The sequence below is a fragment of the Anguilla rostrata genome, chromosome 8 (assembly GCF_018555375.3).
Source record: "Anguilla rostrata isolate EN2019 chromosome 8, ASM1855537v3, whole genome shotgun sequence".
Taxonomy (NCBI): Eukaryota; Metazoa; Chordata; class Actinopteri; order Anguilliformes; family Anguillidae; genus Anguilla; species Anguilla rostrata.
Genome location: NC_057940.1, coordinates 32,094,308 through 32,114,975, shown reverse-complemented (window position 1 = coordinate 32,114,975; position 20,668 = coordinate 32,094,308). Strand labels below are relative to the sequence as shown.

General features: G+C 42.5%; 2 protein-coding genes across 2 annotated transcripts; one reads left to right on the top strand and one right to left on the bottom strand.

The window, feature by feature from the left end:
- The first annotated feature begins 66 nt into the window (after positions 1-66).
- On the top strand, positions 67-15,746 carry cdcp1b (CUB domain containing protein 1b). Its single transcript, XM_064347718.1, has 11 exons — positions 67-747; positions 5,017-5,238; positions 5,443-5,799; positions 6,475-6,690; positions 7,015-7,371; positions 8,419-8,787; positions 9,260-9,457; positions 10,516-10,878; positions 11,706-12,062; positions 12,651-12,738; positions 13,632-15,746. Exons 1-11 carry the CDS (start codon positions 678-680, stop codon positions 14,149-14,151), a joined length of 3,117 nt encoding a protein of 1,038 aa, XP_064203788.1. The 5' UTR covers positions 67-677; the 3' UTR covers positions 14,152-15,746.
- A 138-nt stretch (positions 15,747-15,884) lies between these two features.
- On the bottom strand, positions 15,885-19,364 carry LOC135261426 (tetranectin-like). Its single transcript, XM_064347719.1, has 3 exons — positions 19,213-19,364; positions 18,232-18,330; positions 15,885-17,204 (listed from the first exon to the last, which is right to left on the bottom strand). Exons 1-3 carry the CDS (start codon positions 19,307-19,309, stop codon positions 16,810-16,812), a joined length of 591 nt encoding a protein of 196 aa, XP_064203789.1. The 5' UTR covers positions 19,310-19,364; the 3' UTR covers positions 15,885-16,809.
- Positions 19,365-20,668: the final 1,304 nt, after the last annotated feature.

The window sequence follows — 20,668 nt, the reverse complement described above, 5'->3', positions numbered from 1 at the left end:
GAACACAGGCTTAAACTGGAGTTGTTATGCCAAATTATTTTAACTATAAATGTAAATGAATACTTCATCATTGATTATTAGCTTGTTATAATTTACTAACTTTACCCTGGTTCAGAGTCAGAGTACCGTAGCGTCGATCTGTTATCTTATATGTAAATTTTGAAACGTAGGCTACTGGTGCAGATAGCCTACATTTGCATTGTAGCCTAACACTCGGAACGAAACGCCTTGCATTTCTCTAATGTCAAAAGGGGGGGCGGGGGCTTCAGTGTGGTTACAACACCTGCTGTGATCCAATCAGATCTTTAATGTACTTTTCTGCTATGGTCATAAAGTAAAAACAGATACAAAATATCACGGATTTGCTAGTCCTATTAGGTTTTATAACCTGCCTCTGTTGCGATCAAATCTGACAAGCAGTTCGCACCATTACAAATCAAAAGACCTAGCCATTTCAAGTTTCAACAGGTAGAAAGCGGCACGCCCTTCTGTTGTAGACTAGATAATGTTATAGAAGAGAAGTAGGTCTTGTGAGAAACAGGAAGTCCGAGGTATGGATTACTTTTCGAAATGTGTTTGATGTGGCCGTTCCAAACAGACTAAGTGGATTTGACTCGTGAATCCGAGGCACCTGTGATTTGGGGTTTTTATTTCATACGTGGAAATCGGAAAAAAATATGAAGTTTTCAACGACGAACGTCGCTCTGCTGCTGGGAACAATCGTACTATTGGTTTCAAGTATCTCAGGTGAGTAAGACATAATGGCTGCCGTTAGAGCATTGCAAGTTCTGTTACGGATTATTAGAAGTTTTCATGCGGCATGTGCATTTATAACGTTAGCCACTTCAAAAAAAAAAAAAAGCAAAGACGTTTTAATTAAAAACGCGGCGTTTCCAGATACATTGTCATAGGCTATATTCATCATTATTTGTGAAACATTGGTTAAAGTTATGGAGAAATTCTTTCTGATGATTTATTCATGTTGAACTGTCAACAGTTAAAATGTCAACTGCAAGAATGTGGAAAATGTCTACATTATGTGCATGCCCGCGCCAAAATTTGGATGCTGCCTACGTTTTTTTACATTATAACTTAGACTACATAGCTATAGGCTGTATCTGGAAATTCAAATTTTGGAAGAAAAAAAAAGAAGGAAGATTCAAATAGTTAAACACGTGGGCATATCGTTTTTATAGAGGACTTTTTTTAAAATCCCTGTTGGCTAAGCTTTTAATTAGATAACTACGCAAAGCTTACTGTTATACTGGTTACAGTATCACTGGCTGTATAGTGCCATTCTGACGAATACACAATACTTTGCCTGATCGAGTTATCCCACTGCAAATAATGACCAGATAAAGGCAGGGCTTAATCCGGACATGAATAATTTAAGACCGACACTGCAGAGTAAATCTCAATAAGTGTATTCGACACGGCTTGACAGAGTGCATTCCGTTTACTATTGAATTTCCAGTCTGTGTACGATTGTATAGTCCTCCCCATGTAGGCTGTGTACACCACCTGCTCAATTGGGATGCGGTAAACTGGGGTTCAATGCCGCACGTCTCCCTTCCCAGTGAGTAAAACCCGGAGTTTAGATGGGTGAAAGTCTAGGTTGAGAGACGTTTTGACGTAAATGGACTAGGTTATAATTGACAGATATAGTCTGGCTTTAGCCTAGTCGTCTAGAAAACTCACTTTTCAACCAAATATGCCTGGGTTTTAACCTGAAATCCAAGACTGTGTTTCACCAACTTTTCACTACAAAAATATTCACTAGTAATCTGCAGTAGCAGCTCAGTTGGCACTGGCTAACATGCTTCATAAATTTACACTTCATGACCAAAAGCATGTGGACACCCCTTCTAATTAGTGGGTTCAGCTACTTCAGCCACACCCAATGCTAACAGGTGAATAAAATCAAGCATACAGCCATGCAATTTCCATAGACAAACATTGGCATTAGAATGGGTTGTACTGTGCTCTCTGACTTTCAACGTGGCACTGTCATAGGATGCCTCCTTTCCAACAAGTCAGTTTGTCAAATTTCTGCCAAGCTAGAGCTGCCCCGATCTACTGTAAGTGCTGTTATTGTGAAGTGGAAACTTCTAGGAGCAACAACAGCTCAACCGAGAAGTGGTAGGCTACACAAGCTCACAGAACAGGACCACTGAGTGCTGAAGCACATATTGTGTAAAAATCGTCTGTCCTTGGTTGTGACACTGACTACTGAATTCTAGACTGCCTCTGTAAGCAACGTCAGCATTTGAACTGTTCGTCGGGAGCTTTGTGAAATGGGTTTCAGTGGCCATGCAGCCACACACAAGCCAAAGATCACTCTATTCAAGGCCAATTGTCGGCAGGAGTGGTGGAGTTTAGAATGATGAATCACACTTCACCATCCGGCAGTCTGACGGACGAATTTGAGTTTGGTGAATTCCAGGAGAACGCTATCTGCCTGAATGCATAGTGCCAACTGTAACATTTGGTGGAGGAGGAATAATGTTCTGAAGCTGTTTTTCATGGTTTGGGCTAGGCCCCTTAGTTCCAGAAAAATCTTAATGTTACCGCGTACAAAGACATTCTAGAGAATTGTTTGCTTCCAACTTTGTGGCAACAGTTTAGGGAAGACCCTTTCCTGTTTCTGCATGACAATACCCTTGTACACAAAGTGAGGTCCATAAAGAACTGGTGTGCCAAGTTTGGTGACTTCAACCCCATCAATGCCCCACACCTTTGGGAAGAATTGGAACGGCGACTGCGAGCTAGGCCTTATCACCCAGAATCAGTGCCTGACCTCAGTAATGTGCTTGTGGCTGAATGGAAGAAAATCCTCCCAGCCATGTTCCAAAATCCAATGGAAAGCCTTCCCAGATGAGTGGAAGCTGTAATAGCAGCAAAGGGGGAACCAACTCCATATTAATGCCCATGCAGTGTTCAACAAGCACATATGGGTGTGATGTTCAGGTGCCCACATACTTCTGGCCATGTTGTGTATATTCCGTGTTAAGAGTTTAACACTGATGCACAGATGATTGCGGTATTACACAGGATGATGCTGAGTTTTAGGAGGGAAGATATTCAACTGGTTGTTGAAAAATAACTGTAGTTATTTTTCAGTGTAGTCAGGCCATGTGCAACCTTAAATGTCTGACCCTACGTCCAGTTGTGAACTATGGCTAGGAGAATTATGGAAAATATGTGAATTGGCTCTAAATTTCAATTTATTACAGTACATTTGAGTTTGCATTATAATACGCAGGTGAAGGTGAAACTCCATCTTAATACTTCAGCTTTTATTGAAGTTCTAGTTTCTAGCCTTCTTGACGCTGGTGTGGGCCTGCAGGTCTGGTCAGAAAGACATTTCAATTAAGGCTGTTGCAATGACGTTTTGTGACTGTGTGTGCAAAGCAAAATGATGGGGTGCCAAACCTTAGTTCTGAAGGTTTGTAGTGAATTAAACATGACTAACATGTTCCACAGATTGGACATGTTAGTCCCGTTTGATGACTTTGATTAGTAGGATGCAGAAACCTCTTGGTCTACGGTGCTTTAGGGGAACTCCAGTCTAGTAGGTCAGAACAGCTGACTGACAGTCATTTCACCAGAATGGACTCCTCTGTCCTCTCTGATTGGAAACATTGCCTTAGTGTTCCTCACTGAGGAAGTGTATTTGCGCAATCATTCCAATGCATGTTGGGACTGGTAAATCATGAGTATGTGGAGTTATTCCACTGTCATTCATTTGCTTGTGCTGAAGTGAAATTGTGGCCTTAGAATTATCTTTCTCAGAAGATGGGATTGTATGAAATAACTACTGAGGTAAGGTACCCCTAAATTAACCCAACGTGGGTAGCAGTTGTAGGAAAAACTGCACAGAGGTCATTGGCTTTATCATATATGGTTATCTGATGTGTTATGTTTGCATCATACACTGTATGACAAAAAGTATCTGGAAACCCCTTGGTCTGAGGCTGTTTTTCTTGGTTTGGGCTAGGTCCCTTAGTTTCACTGAAGGCAAATCCTAATCCTACAGCTTACAGTGACATTCTAGACAATTCTGTGCTTCCCCAACAGTTTTTGGGAGGCCGTTTCCTGCTTCAGCATAGATGGGCACACAGCAAGGTCCATATTGCAATGGTTTTGTCGAGAACAGCATGGAAGAACTTGACTGGCCTGCACAGAGCCCTGACTTCTACCCCATCCAACACGATTCAGGCCTAATTTCCCAATCTGTGCCCACCCTCACTAATGCTCTTCAGCAGTGCTCCAACATCTAGATTAAAGCCTTCCCAGAAGAGTGGAGGTTGTTATAGCAGCAAAGGGTGGGCCAACTCTATATTAATGCCCATACATTTGGATGCGATATTTGGTGTCCACATACTTTTGTCCATGTAGTGTTCAATCTATTATACGTCATATTGCTAGAAATTATGCACTTGTGCTGCATGTACACAAGTTGCCCTAAGATTCCCCAGATATTGGCATCTGCAAAACAGTTTACTAGTGATATTTACCTGAGAGAAAGCAGAGTTTTTAGATCATCTTACAGTCTTGTGTGTATTCTGGTATGACACTTACAGGTTCTTGAAAGCTGCAATGTCCACCGTATCACATATTTCCTCTTTTCAGCATCCTTCCACAGTTAACTTGTTTTTCTCATCAGAACAAACGTCTGAAAGAAATCACTTGAGGTACACTGGTTTCATGCCGCGTACATTTTTTGTCTATTCCAGAATGTGGGCTTTAGATGCCCCTAAAGCAATGACAAACTTGATTTTAGGCTGTTAGATTTGTTAGAATGGCATCTTTTAAATAATATAAACATATTATTTAAAATTGGCTGAACAGCTAATCTGGTTCAGATTAACAATGTATGCCTCAATCCATACTCCCTATTTCAGCAGAGGTATGGGGCCTTTCATTGCCCCACACCTCTGCCTTCGGCTAGATACACGTGTGGCAACCCATGGCTTTTAGCCCTTTCCTCATGTATTTCCTTCTTTGTTCCCCCAGAATGTCTGGAGAGGTCTGTCACCCCTGAAGCAGGTGCAACTGTGATCTTGGGTACCTCCCTCCCTGCAGAGGAGTGCAGTGTCTGCAGAGTTGGGGGAGTCAATGGCTCTGAGTTAGCCTGCTCCTCCACACTGACCCTACAGCCAGATGAGAATGTCATCCTCCAGTACAACTGTTCCAATCCTCCTGAAGCCTTCACTGTTGAGATCCAGAAAACAATTGGTGAGGCCACTGATTTGAGTCAGTCTTTGTAGCCTGATACTGCTGTCTGCTTACAAAATTAACCGAGTTGATGTGTAGCATTTAAATACTTTTGAATGCAGGATTTTGCTTGTATAATGGCAAATTTTCATACACTGAGCAGATATTGATATTTGCATTGAATCACCAAATTGTACTTGACTGACGTTGGTTTTTTAAACCCAGAATGTACTAAGGACTCCTGCAGCCCAGCCGCAGGTGAAACCCAGTCCTCTCTGTTCACGGACTTCAAAAGGACCTTCATTTGGAATCTGACTGGTGCCCCTGAGACCGAGTTGGGTTTGGACTTCCCTGAAGATGGGCTTAAGAAGATTGCACCACCTGAGACCTGCCCTGACCAATACCAGTACACTATGGTCAGCACACTGCCCAGTGGGGATGTCCGCACTGAGATGTTCTGCAGGAATGGCCCTGTCTCCCATGTAGATCTTCCCAACAAGGCCACAGTGTCCCTGCAAGTTCTGGGAAAGGAAAACGTGAACCCATCCCTGTTCCAAATCACCAGCAAACCTTTGGTCAAAAGTAAGCTCATAAATTACTCAAAAATGTAATTGTTCAGGGCTGCTGGGTGGCTAGGCCCAATGTCTGGGTTGGAATGTGGACCGTGCCAGTGCTAACTGTGGCCAACAGTCCCGCAGTACGATGCACAGTTGGCACGGGAATTTACCAGGAATGAGATGGTTTCATTTGGACGGGATTACAGTGTGTCATTGCTCACTAGCGACCCCCAGTCAGTTGGCCACCCACATAGGCCATCCCCCCTTTGAGCTGCACATAAAATGTTCTTTTCTGTGCAAGCCCAGTTTGCAGCCTGCATTGTGATAAATGACGGACATCACATACTTCTGTGGATAGTAGGCTATATGTTTGTGGAGGTTGCATCAATGAGTGTGTGCTGCTGATGAATGTGATTGGCTGTTCCAAAATGGGAGAAGAAAGGGAAAAAGCAGTATATTTTGTAAATTTAACGTTACCAATTAAGGTTAAACATGTTATCTCTGTTCCTTAATGCTGCTTTTCTGGAATATTAGTATAAAATAGGCGTGAGTTTTTATACAGATTGCTCCAGTTGCAACTTTACAATGGGCAGCTTCATTTTTCAGGATAGTAAGGTGAAGCCTGGAGCATGTCTTTTTAGCCTATTTCTTTAGAATTTCTCAGGAACGGCTTCCATTGACGATCTCTGGCCTCATGCAGGGTCCAGAAAGATGCTTGTGGCTCCAGACATTGACACTGCCATCTACATCAGGAGGGTGGACGCAGGGTCAGACTGCACTGTGTGCTCACACGAGGGCTCCAATCCTCCCAAGTGCTCCGAGAGTCTGGCCCTGAAAAGCACTCAGAACGTCTCTGTGGACTTCACCTGCCCTCAGCCTCAGGACACCTTCGAAGTGGAGATAAACAGGAATATTGGTAGGAGGAAGGTCCCCTCCCCACTGCACCCAATTTAACGAGATCATTAGGGTCAAGAAGGGACGACAGGCTGTAGTGCTGATAAAGCCAGTAGACACATCATCTAATTTATGTACATCTGACATTGTACATTTAAAGTCAACTGAGTAGGGACTCAGCTGTATGAATAGGTTGAATAATACTTTGTGTGTGTCCATTAATAACATGTAAGTGCCATGCTTCATTGGGTTTGATTTTGGGCGTATTACGTTTGGTGTTCTTCACATAATCTGTGATTTGGAAATTTGTTACGTGGACCCTTTCAAATTGGGAGTGTTTCCACAGTATGTACGGAGACGACCTGCAATGGAGACGTAGTGCTAGGGGAATTCCCCCTCTTCCCGGAGTTCAACAGGACCTTCACTTGGGACCTGAGGTCTCCGCAGCTGAGAGCATTCCAACTGGACTTCTTAGAACCAGGAATGAAGCAGGTGCGTTCATCAGAGAGCTGTCCAGACCAGCTCTCCTACAGCATCATCACGTACCAGCGCTCCGGACCTCTCACTATTGGAACCTTCTGCCGAAGCGGCACCATCACCTCCGTCCAAGTGCTCTACAAGGGCCGGCTGTCCGTGGAGGTCGCAGGGGACAGGAAGGTGGATCCGGACACTATCAAGGTCCTCGCCGGGTCAGAGATCAGAAGTAAGTATTGGGGGTCCCTCTGATAGGGAGCTATGAATGTCTACATCTATTCAAAAGGTAAAAGGAACTACCAGCACAATACATATATATTTTATGGTAGTATTCATATTTAATTTGAATAATATGCATCAATTATCCTTTGTCCCAGTGTTGGAAGGCACCACTCTCTAGAGGTGTCAATGTGTGTCCAGCTTTTCCTGGAAAACAAATTTAATCATTCATTCAAATGTACTTGCTAGTTGGGTATGGTATTCATTTTATGGTTGGATTGAAAGTTATTGAACACTTTTTCTTAAGCAGCATTACATTTTATTTGGCTGACGCTTTTATCCAAAGCTACATACAATAATTGCATGCTGAAGGTTGTTGGAACAACTACAGAGCATAGGGCAGATAAGCTACAGTTCTTCTAAAGTATCCATAGCCATGAACATCAAGTCTAGTCCACACAGTAAGTATTGGCTTGGTCAGTTAAGTTATGGCAAGTCATAAACTATATGTTAGGCATGATTACAAGAGATATGATAAAGAGCTACAACATTAAGATGAAGACACCAGTGCGACATGAAAGTGCTGGAACATCAAGATACGAGCGATACTAGATTGGGGGTAGCCCTACAGGAGTAGAAAGAGCACAATATTTGAAATATTACTATACGTTTGACAACCAAATATGGTACAGACGAATTCCATGTTCTCTTTCACAGAGTGAGATCTCATTCAAATTTCCTATTGTACTGTGACACAAAGACCATACATGGATCTTTGTATTTAATTAAGGAATGAATAATTACTTTGTTAGTAGAGAATAGTAGGCTTGTAAATCTCGCTTAGTACTGTATGTTTTGATTTCTCATGAGTACAGTGATCCTCATTTTTCACCACTTCTGTTTGCTTAATGTGAATATATTTAAAATTTATTTTTTACTTTTAATTGTCTCATGTTAACATCAGTCAAATGTGAGCATAGAATACACATGGGAATGTCTTGTTAATGGACATTTTGTGTTGTTTCAATATTTATTCCCATCCCTTGTGCTCCACCAGAGCTTGCTGTTGTCGATGTGAAGTTGCCTGCCCAGCCAGTGGCCGCGGAGCTCTTCTCTGCAAACTACCCTGGACACTTCCCGGACGATGACCTGATGACGTGGGTCTTCACAGTCCCATCGAAGTACAACTACTCGGTTAATTTCCTGAATTACACAGCGCCCCGATGCCTGAAGAAGTCCGTGGTGGTGGATTATGCACAGGAGGGCGGGAAGTTCACCATCGGGACTAAGCTGACCGACCTCCAACCCCAAGGCCAACAGGGCAGCTTCACCATGTCCCTCACCAACTGTGAGACGGATCACAGAGGAAAACTTCCGGGCCTTTCCCTAAACTTCCAAGTCTCTGTGATTAAGAGCAGCCACCCAGGTAAGGGCTGTGAGATGTAGCCTAGCAGCCTGGTTAATTGTGAAAACTTTTTGAGAAAATTGTAAAGATTGCATAATTGTTAGTTGAAGCTGCTATGTGATGAAAATATGAATTTGGCAATTGTACAAATTCAAAATAAACCATATTTTACGACTTTGGTTATATTTAGGTTTTTGATGAACCCCTTACTCAAGATGTTTGAATCTTCCCTGACCAGTCATAGGGATTTTAAAATATCCCGTCCATAGTGAAAATAAAAGCACCTTTAATACTCATACTTGTACAAAGACACCATGTATGCCATGTACCTATGCCTGGGCTGGAGAATGGCAACTGGGAAAGTCAAACTGTTCTTTGGTGTTGCACCCCATGAAAAGAAATCCAGGTGGATGTAACCCCAGTGAGTTGGTGAGAAAGGGTGTCAATAGTGAAACGTAAAACTTCATAATGGGTGTCATTCTGTCATTTCCAGTACTGTGCAATGTGGATCCTCAGAATAACCAAGAAATGACCATCAACATTGAGAAGAAAGACACAGGATCTCACTGTGAGATGAAAATGGATGGGGTCCTCAAGGACAAAATTACTGTAGTCCCAGGGACTAGTGCAAAGCTCTTCTTCCAGGACTGTATTGATGAGGATCTGGAACTGACCGTCAGCAATACCTTAGGTAACTAATTTTACTGTAAGCTGTTCCACTCATAAGTAACCTATACCAGTAAATGGCAACATGGATAACTTGAACTTCTTGGATCAAAATCAAAATGATTGGTATGCTGTATCGCTCATTGGAGGCTATGAAACTTTACCACTTGATATCTGACACATCCATCCATAGGTAATCTGCATTACTGAGACAGAATTGAAAGAAAGTTATTTGCTGTGCTAGAATGAGACATACCCATATTGGTAACTAGTAGGAATTACTTGCCTATATAACTAGGTGTAGTATTTGAGTTTTCGCAACATTACCATAAAGTGTAATAGGCCTGAGTGTTTCAAAAATGTTGTTCTGCCTTTGAATGACCATTGCACTCTGTGGAACGTCAATACATTTGCATTTTAACTGAGCTCTGAAATAAAATTGTTCCACTGTATTCATTGCACATGACTGGAAGAATGATCTGGCAGAATTTTCCTTATGACTAATAATCGGGTGGTAGAGATTAAAACATGACTGATTTAACATTTGTTGGTTAAAACATTGCTGTTGAATAATGAGGGTCTGGAGTTTTCCGGTAAAATATTTGAGAACGACTGCAAAGTCATTTTCTGACATCTTATGACTTTTTTGTAGGATTTTACAAATTGCCTGTACCTTCCATGCAACATCACATGACTACTACAAACAGTAGTTAACTAGGTAGATTAAAAAAGGGAAGACTCCTTGATCACCTGTCATTCTCCAAGAATGTAGGCAAGTGTAGCACACCAAATCAGACAACGTGGGTTCATAAAATTTCTGCATTTTCTGTGGCGGTTTGTGGCTTATATTTAGCAAAGTGAAGTTAATGAGGAAGTTTGAACTGCATGTGACATTAAATGTTTCAGATGTTCTAGGTCTTTTTTTTTTATCTCAAAAGATTTGACCACATTTTTGCAGGGAGAACTTGATGGTAACAATCTTGTTCTGTTTGTATTGGTGTTATTTGACATAAAAAAAGTTCACTGGCACAGTTGGCTTCCTTGGTCAATGTCTCTCATGTTGTTTTCTTTTATAATTCACAGGGTGTCAGAAATGGGAGGAGTGTCCAGTGGGTGGGACTTTGCTCAATCTCCCTGCCCTGCCCCCATGTCTCCCTGTACCAACGCAAAGCATCACCTGGCACCTGATGGTCCCGGAGGATGGCACGGTGGATCTGCTGCCCTCTACAGACAGCCTCCGGCAGGCACTGCCCGGCCAGGAGTGCCAGAGGATGTACTCCGTCATTGTGGCCGAGGAAGACGGGACCCCCTTCGGCGAATTCTGTCCGAAGGGCTCCATCAGCAAAGTGCAGATCCATTCAAATGTCACCGTCGCCGTGTCGCCCAGGGCCCTCGGCCGATCTCAGGGATCGTTCTTCAACGTCACTTTTAGCAGAGAGATCGCCGGTAAGGGGACCACAGTGTAACTTCGTAATGGCATGAGTACGCCTTGATGATTAGGTCAGGTATGGGTCAGTGACACACGTGAAAAGTAGTCTAAGTACTTCTTACACATTGGTGCAAAGGTAGGGTTTTGGGGCTAAAAGATGTCACTGGCAGCAACATGATAGTGAGTTCCTGTTGCTCTGGTTTTCCTGGTGTCAGTATACATATCCACAGAAATCCATGTAAAGCCTTTTTTGGGGGGGAAGCTGTAAGAAAATGTTTTTAAAGTCAAGATAAAATAGTTCAGAATTTCATATTTTATTTAGAAACATGTATTTTAGCTCAGCATGGAAAGACATGGTCCACATTTGGTCACCGATTCTGTCCAATGACAGGTTGTGAAGCAATGTAGACTATAGTATCATGACGTCTTTGCCATAGATTTCCTTCAGCCACAAGGGGTCACTGTTAGGACATGATGCAGAAGACAGTGTATGGAAAGTGTTGTGTAGTTGTGTATTTAGCGAGACAGTACTGGGGAGGATGGGGTTGCTGAGCTGAATTGTCTTTAAAGAGGAAATTGTGCTACTGCAATGCTATATGGAGAATAACTTTTTTTTTTTTTTTAAAGATGGCATGGCTGTTCACGTCCATATCTCACGTCCACTTGTCTCTCGCATCAGTTTGCCATGTGTCAGTCCTTGGGGGCAGTAAGGAAAGCATCCAAGCGCTGCATTAGAAAGAACACTCAAGCATAATAATTTATTGGAGTTTAATAAACATTCTTGAGTGACATTGTGTTATGCACACTTGTCTCAGTAAGCTTGTCTCCCCCTCCCCCCCTACAGAGAGCTACATATTTACCTTGTCCCCAAAAGTGGGGACCCCGGCTGTGGTGAGCACCCCTAACTGGCCCAACACCATGAGGCCCTCCTCCACGGCATCGTGGGTGGTCTTGCTGCCCCCGCAGTACGGGGCCAACGTGGCATTCACCAACATCAGCCAGCCCAAGTGCAGAGACCGGCACACCAGCATCAAGGTGCAGACGCTGGGCTCCCTGGAGGAGATGTTCAGCCGGCGGGAGGACGAGAAGCAAGTGGAGGAGCTGAGCGTCCCGGACAGCTTCTACCTCAACACGTCCAACTGCCTGCCCGAGAAGGGCGACTTCAACCTGCTGACCAGCATCACGCTGGAGAAGAAGAGCAGTGAGTTCACTGCAACAGCGCTCCTGTGCTGCATGTGGTGTCATCGTGTCATGACACTGGCAGCAGTGTAGAGTAACAGTTGGCTAATACCGTGATTGCATTACATTGCATAGGCATTTAGCTGACATGCTTATCCAGAGCAGCTGCAATTCTTTTTATTACAGGCATTTTTATGTGCAATCAATTTGGATATTCGCTGAAGCAATTCGGGTTAATTAAGGGTACAATGGCAGTGCCCCAGCAGGAGTTGATCCTACAACATTAGAGTTGGAAGCTCGGCTTCATTCATCTACACAGTCACCCTGTTATTATACAGGAATGATCCTTTTTTTTTTTTTTTTTTTTTTTTGCAGTTTTCAAAATTACACTATACAATTATCCTCAGCACTAAAGTTATATGTCATTATCAAGCTCCGGCAGCAGTTCTGTTACATTTCATTCTCTGAGTAAAAGGTTAGTCTTTCCTCCTCTGTTTTTTCCAGTGTCACGTATATTAAGCCAGGTGATATCAGAATGCGTGAGATGGTTGCCTCTGCGTCCCTCTGCCAGACAGGAGCTCACTGACAGACTCTGTTTTGCTCTCCGTAGACAACCTCCTGGCCATCATTCTGGGAGTAGTGGGTGGCCTGCTGCTGCTGATGTTCATTGTGCTGGCTGCAGTCTGTGTGGTCATCAGGTGAGCTCGTCTGACGGATTAAAGGGCACATTTCCTTCTGCGCGAGTGCAGCGGGATGCTTGTAGCCACTGTTATCGTTTAGCAGGTGCCCTTTATAGGTGTTCTCGTGTGACTGAGAATATGGAAAGGGAGCAACAGATATAGGCCAATATGAAGAATGTATGGCACACTATAGTAAAAACATAAAACAAGTGTAAGGAGTTGGCTAGTTTTAAAATCTGGAAGTAACAGCTGATTGATAATGTAAAATACCGGGGTTAACTCTAAAAGAAATTAGAAATAACTGAATGTCCAGTCTTGAATCTTGTATCAAGAGTGCTTCAGTTTATTTACGGTCTCGTTCAGCGACACGTGGCCAGCTAACTCCTGGGCTAATTCAGTGTACCCCCGCTTTTCGTCAAACCCCTCGCTTTACAGTTCAAAGCCCAGCTGTGTGCTATGACAGATGATTTCAGCAAGGGTGACGGTGATTCCACATCAAAGGGACAGATGCAATGCATGTACCGGTTTTCCATCCAACCGAAATGGCAACTATTGAATTTTTAAAACTTGTTAATTGTCCTGAATTGGGCCCTTCTCTTGCCGATTGAGGGATGGATAACTCACTGAAGGCCACATAGTCAGAAATAGTCATGCTTGCCATGAGAAATGACTGTCCCATGTTCACATTTCAGGAGTTTTCATGAGTGGAATGTGTTTTCAGAGAGAACATTTTCTGTAATCATCTGTATTTGACAAATGGGTTGTTCTGGAGGAATAAGATGAAGCAGTTGTCAATATTGGTAGGCAGCTTACCAGGGTGTAAAAGGTTAGAGAAAGGCTGAGAAATGAGAGAAAATGTTGATGACGATGAATTGTGACATTTCTGTGTGTGTGCCCATTGTGTCAAACAGGAAGAAGAAAAAGAAAATGGCTGAGCAGGCATCCATCTACATTCCCAAGGGGAACATCTTCATGCCGGGTGACGAGCATTTCCCCAAATCCCGGGCCAACAACGAGTCGCACGTCTATGCCTCCATTGAAGACGCCGTGGTCTACGGTCACCTTCTGCAGGACCCTGTCTACAATGGGCCTGTGGCAGACCAGAGGGATTTTTACCTACCCTACACTGGACCCGTCGATGGCAATCCACTCTCCTCTTCCGGCATGGAGGCCCCGGGGGCAGGCCCGGAGGCAGACATGTACCGGACTTTCCTGGACCCGTCCCAGGGCATGGGCCCGCCCAGGCCCCGCACGCCAGTGGACCGCCAGGAGAGCCTGGGCTTCCTGGATCGCCGCATGGTGAACAATGAGCTGAACACGTTCAAGAGCAACGGAGACCATACCCCCCTGCGTCTCTCTGCTATAGAGCCACAGCCGGCAGGAGACTGGGAGGAGGAGGGGGAGGAGCAGGAGGAAGAGGAGGAGATGTAGAGAAGGGTATGACCGTGGGATAATGACAAAATGGCTACTGTCATCTCTCACTGCTCCAGGTTAGCCTTGAGTGCGGAAAAGACTGACCAAAGCCTGTGTGTGGATTCAGTGGGCCAGCATTGAGGGAAAAGGAGAAATCGCTGTCACAGCTGGAAAGTCCTGCCAAAATGAGGACCTGAATATGTTAATAATTTTGTTTTTGTCAGTAAATGTGATATACTGCCATTCAAACAGCCATGTACTCTTTTGAATCTGGCAGGTCTTTGTGAGGTCATATTTTTAAATGCACATTAATGTATTCATTTTAAGCCCATAGTTTTAATATGAATGAAACATAACCCTTTTGTTTCATTTGTCTGAATGGGACTTGTGAATGAATGCAATTTCTTAATTTGGTAGATAGACTGTAAGCCATTGTTTTTGTTTAACACATTATTTGATAAAGCCTTGTGGTTTCAGCTCGACAGAACTGTGTATTTTAAACATCATGTGCCAAAGGCTGAACACCACTCATGTAGTTAGTAATCATATTTTGGGATAACTTGAAATTGTTCATTTCTTGCACTCGTGTCCTTCCTGCAATTTTCAGGTTGTGTTGAAAATTCTAATGGCTAACAGATTTGATTGTGTTACTACTGTATATGTGTATATAGTGAGAGATGTATTTAGGATTTTGGGAAATGTATGGTTTCTGTATTTTAGTGGAGAAAGCAGGAACTTGTATAGTCCATCCACAGAGGCGCATTTAAGCTTAGCTATTCACTGGCTGGGCAGTACCAGCTTCCACGGGCAACATGCGCCCACAAAGCTGTGTGTCATGAGCGTTCCGTGTGATTTAGTCAGTCACTTCCTCTGGCTGTGAAAACGGGATGCGTGAGAGGATTTGTGTCTTCGAGAAATGAATTCTGGTTTCCACAAACCCTCAGAGCCCAGCGCACCCTTCCTTCACTCTGAACCCGATGTCTCATTCACACTGCCCATCAGGGGAAAAATGTGACTTAAGTTTCCACAGATGTCCTTCATCCGGACAGTGGATTAATGTCATTATCCATGAAAATAAGGAGTTCCTTGCTCATTTATCTTGCCAGTTATACGGACAATATTATTTACCGTGCTGGCAAAGAAACATTAAATTGTGGATTACAGTTATAGACTTGTGTTGTTTTCCATATCTGTGAATATGCCCATTTGTACTACTGTTAATGAGCTTAAGTTGGCTGGTCTTAATACGGTGCTGAATCCATTTTCAGTCCTCTCCTTAGAATGTTCAAAACCCTATTGTGGTTATTTGTAAAACCAGTTTCTGTTTATTCTGCGTGCGCAACAAATGTGTTTGTTCTAATTCTAATTTATTCCATTCATAATAAAGCATTAAAATAGTGGATCTTAACATGTGTTTGGAAAGCCTTTTAGGTATGTGGGGGCTGTCAATCTCTTTTAGGAGGCCAAAATTACTCTCGTAAATCCTGAGGTTTTTTTTTTTGTTTTTAAAAAAATAAACTTTAAATAAAATATTTTTAAATCACAGCTCAATGTGCTTTTAAGTTCTCTCAAAGATGTTGTGTCTGATATCAATAAAGTTTTATGAAAGCTGAGATTTGAACTGCCAGGTGAATTTTTTCCAAACAATGATTTCATCTGGGGTGATACTATGGAAGTTCTGAGGCTTGACTTTGAACGTCTTTCAATGTTATAAAAATTCACTTTGGAAAAAATGCAATGATGTGACTAAATCATTTTAAGTCGTATTCATATTTTTTCAGTTTGTTACGCAACATTTATTTCAACATTATTTTAGGTAAAAAAAGCCTGTTTTTAAATGAGTTTTATTGAGTTATTTAGAAGAGTTACACTTTTGATCAGTTACAGGAGGCTAGTCATTTTTTGTTTAGAAAACAAACAAGTATACAAAGGCTAGCAAACTGAAAAAACAAATCTTAATTTCATAAATTCCAAGAGGTTGACAAGATTGGAAAGTGCAAGAAAAGTGGTACAAATTTTAACGCTTTCTGCACAATGAAACTTTCACTGACTCAAACCCAAATGAGTTATCTGATGTAAACCACTTTGGCCCTGTTTAAACCGGTTGGCCATAGTTGTCATGAGATCTATGCCTATTTTGCTTCCTTTTTATTGATTTTAACAACTGTTCCACTTTGATCCATTACAGCTGCATTGTGGGATTTACTAGCATTTCCTTAATATAAGTAGCTGCAGAGTAATATGAAGCTGTCCTTGATGAGCTCTCTTTAATTGATTTCAGTTACATCCTTGTGTAATAACAATGATCAGTTGCAGAAAGAGAAAGAGGAAATTTGCTATCTGTATAGTCACCATATATTAACAAAAGAAGTCATGGAATGGCTTATGACATCAAAGGGTGGTAGGACATAATTAAGACTGCTAGTATAGTGTTGCCTGGTCAATTTGTGCTACCAACATTGATTACTGTGTAAAAAATATTAATGTAAGTAAGCAACTTTTAGAGTCGTATCATCATTATTGCAAAATCTTAAAATGTTTTTAGCCAAATACAACTGACTGATCAAGGGGACATCCCTCTGAGTGAATGTGCAGTTCATCTGGTAGCATGAAATGATGGGTAGCAAGACTTTATGTTGCACCAACAGCTGGAGCACCAGCTTGGCTTTGAGGCACTCAGACAATGTTGAACTGGCAGACAAAGGCCTTGTCTGCGCGGCAGCTCTCATCCGACCACTTCCCCTTAGACGCGCTGGAGAGGACGGCGCAGTTCTGGGACGGGTTGCTGCCTGGTTTCTGGTTGGTCTCCCAGTTGGTGTAGGTCACGTCGGAGCCTGTCAGATCGTGCCACCGACCCTCGGTCATCATGTCATTGATGCCCAGCCAAATCTTTGTGTCGCGCCCTATGCTCTTTTGCACGTAGTCGTTCAGTTGGTCATTCTCTTCACTGGATGTGGGGGTGCTAAGTATGCCCCCCTTGGAGATGCAGTCTTCACTGGCTGTGTGAAAGGACTTCTTCTCGGTGTCTGCCAGAAAGCACTTTCCGTGGATCTTGACTCCCTTCAAGCAAACTGAGAGGAGATCACAAAGGATTTGAAATGTACATATTTGAACTTTCAAGGATCTCACAAGGATATCAATGTTCTGTGTTCACTCTTTGTTCTTTCTCTGGTATACATTTTTTTACATTTTTGAAGCTGTACCTAATTTTATGGAAACCCTTATGAAATTGGAGGAGAGGGCTGGAGAAGGGCTTGATGAATTGCAAGAGCCACATGTCTGGCTTTTGCAAAGAAAAGCCATGTGGACTGTAATGAAGTCCATAGCTTCTGGTAGACATATTCCCAAACCACAGTCAGCACCTGGCACACCACACTAAGTCCCAGCATGTGCGCTCCAGACCAGAGCAGGTCGTATGTTACTGTTCAGGATTCCACGTCAAAGGGACAGATGTAACGCATGTGGTGGGATTACATAAGGCTGACCCACTCTGGTATGGAACACTTGGTACTGCCCACATTACCGTGGAAACAGCTACAAACTGTTGGGATCTCCACACGGACTCTGGACTGCAGTCCTGTGTGTTGGAGTCCAGTACACTTCACTCTGTCCAAGCTTATGGGCTTGATTCTCAGCAGAGCACAACATCTGTGGGTACCTTAATTCTGTGGTAGACAACCTTGGAGTGCCAGGGATGCTCCTGGCTTTTTCTCCAATCCAAAGCCCTAACTGCACAATTGGATCAATTCTGTAGGGTTAAAAGATTCAGGTGATCATGCCCTGGATGTTCTCAAGATTTCACCATTTAGACTGAGAGTCTCAGACCATAAAGATTTGCTCAGGTCATGCAAAGCAGCTTAACCCCCCCCCCCCCCTTAGTTACTCAAAAAAACACCCATGTGAATGTGTCATGGAGTGAAACATTAGTTTTGAATATTCACTTTTCCACAACTTAATATATTTACTGAAGTAGTGTAGCTTCCTTTGCTTTACACCAGCTCCCTCTACTCTGTTTTGACAGTGAAAGTGGTGGTTGGATCTGCAACAACTATTCAGCCCTCTGTGTGAGTTAGCTGTGTGATGTATGAGAGACCTCACCTGTCTGCAAAGCCTGCTGTTCCTTCAGCAGCAACAACTCTTTACTAATCTCTTCAACCTTCTTCTGCAGCTCCTCGATGTCGCTCGGTTTGGCAGATTCTGCAATTCATTTATATAGAGAGCAAGAAAAGCTGTGATTTTGGTCACATGGAAAGGAAGGTGGATGTGAGTATGTGTTTCCCCTGGAACGACTCACTGGAGGATTCTGTTCAGAGCATTTCACTGCAATAGCTGAGAACTCAATTAAATTTGCATGCAGGCTGGGAGTAAGGAGGGAGAGCATAAGTTAACACCTGTCTACTAACCTCTTCTCGTCAGCAGTGCAAATCCAATCAATTCGTCACAAGCTTTCAATATTTTTTACATCGTTAACACATTAATCAATTGGAGATATTGGTATGTTGAATATTTTATGAAGATTTTTTTTCCTTTAACTGTGTTTGCTTTTATTGTTACTGTACAGTGACTAGAAACTGCTTTTTAGAAAATACATTGAATTTCACCAGTAAATTTTTTCCCTAAAATGTTCTCTAAAATCATTCAACTCTGGGGAAAGTAGTTTTTGGATAGACAAAGGAAGCATGTATATATACTATCTTTGTAAATGCCAAGGCACTCTGTGCATGCTTAATATTCAAACATCCTCAACCCAAATATATTCAGTGTTTCTTTTTTATAACACTAATTCAGTAATTCTTGGGAAAACGGCAAATAAATAGAACAAGTCTAGTAGCTCATACACATATAAAAATGTAAAAACACAACAGCAGGGTGATTTAGTGATATATTTGTAACTGCTTTTTGTATCACATAACTTTTAACTGTCAAACCATAGCTAGGTAAATTCATACTGAGCTGTGTGCAGGCATTATAAAAATGATATACCAAATTAACAGTCACAAAATGCCATGCTGTACAAGAGCAATACTTTACTCATAAAGGCTATTGAAGAAAAGGAAGCGCATGATGGTTGTCTCCTACCTTTTCTCAGAGTTTTCTTCTTTGGGGTAGACTGTTGGAGAGAAGAGTGGATAAGAAAGAGAAGGCACAAAACGAAGCACGCTCCTTTGAGATCCATGATCGAGTCTTAAGACTGCACTCTCGGTCCTGCCGGCAGCGGCAATTTATCTTTCTCCTACCACAAAGTAGAAAAAAAAAACATAATCGAAAACTCCTGCGCATAGGAGCCATCCAAGTTCAGGAGGCCAAGAAAAAGTTGTTACTTCATCCACTGGTCAAATAGACCAGAAGTGACATACTGAAAAGGCAGGAAGACAAACAAATTAACTTACCCAAGTTTTCCAAGGTTTACTGAAGGCACAGTGTGGCACGTTGTGTTATTTTAACCATTACTGACTCCTTGTTCAAATGTCTTGACATTTCACAGCTTTCACAGTTATTCTTACATAAAAAAATTCAATCATCCTTTTCAGACATTAATTTTTATTTTTCTGAATACAGCAGCGGCTTCCTAAATGGGTGCATAAAATCAAGCATACAGCCATGCATCTCCATTGAAAACATTGGCAGTAGAATGGGTCGCACTGAAAAGCGCAGTGACAACGTCTGGACAAGAACTGTTCGTCAAGAGCTTCATGAAATGGGTGAACAGCTGTACACAAGCCTAAGATCACCATGTGCAATGTCAAGTGTTGGCTGGAGTGGTTTAAAGCACACCATTGGACTCTGGAGCAGCAGAAGTATGTTCTCTGGAGTGATGAATTGCACTTCACCATCTGGCATAGTGCCAACTGCTCTGGCCCGAATAGTGCCAACTGTAAAGTTTGGTGGAAGAGGAATAATGGTCTGGGGCTGTTTTTCATGGTTTGAGCTAGGCCCCTTAGTTCCAGTGAAGGTAAATCTTAATGCTACAACATACAATGACATTCTAGGTAAACTGTACGCTTACAACATTATGGCAACAGTTAAGGGAAGGCCCTTTCCTGTTTCCGCATGACAATGCCCCTGTGCACAAAGCAAGGTCCATAAAGAAATGGTTTGCTGAGTTTGGTGGGGAAGAACTTGACTGGCTTGCACAGAACCCTAACCTCAACCCCTTTGGGATGAATTAGAACACTGACTGCAAGCCAGGCCTTATGCCCAACACCAGTGCCTAGCCTCACTAATGTTCTTTTGTCTGAATGGATGTGAATCCCGGCAGCCATGTCCCAAAATCTAGTGGAAAGCCTTCCCAGATAAGTGGAGGCTGTTGTAGCTGCAGCAGTCCAACTCCATATTAATGTCCATGGTTTTGGAATGAGATGTTTGACAAGTACATATGGGTGTGATGTTCATATTTTTGGAAATGTAGTGTATTTTCTTTCAAGACAACTGAATTTTCCATGTCAGTACTGTATGTCATTTCAATCTTTCAGACACTGAACACATAGCTGCATCAGGGGTTCTCCCTTTTGCAGAGCAAAACACATGTATAACA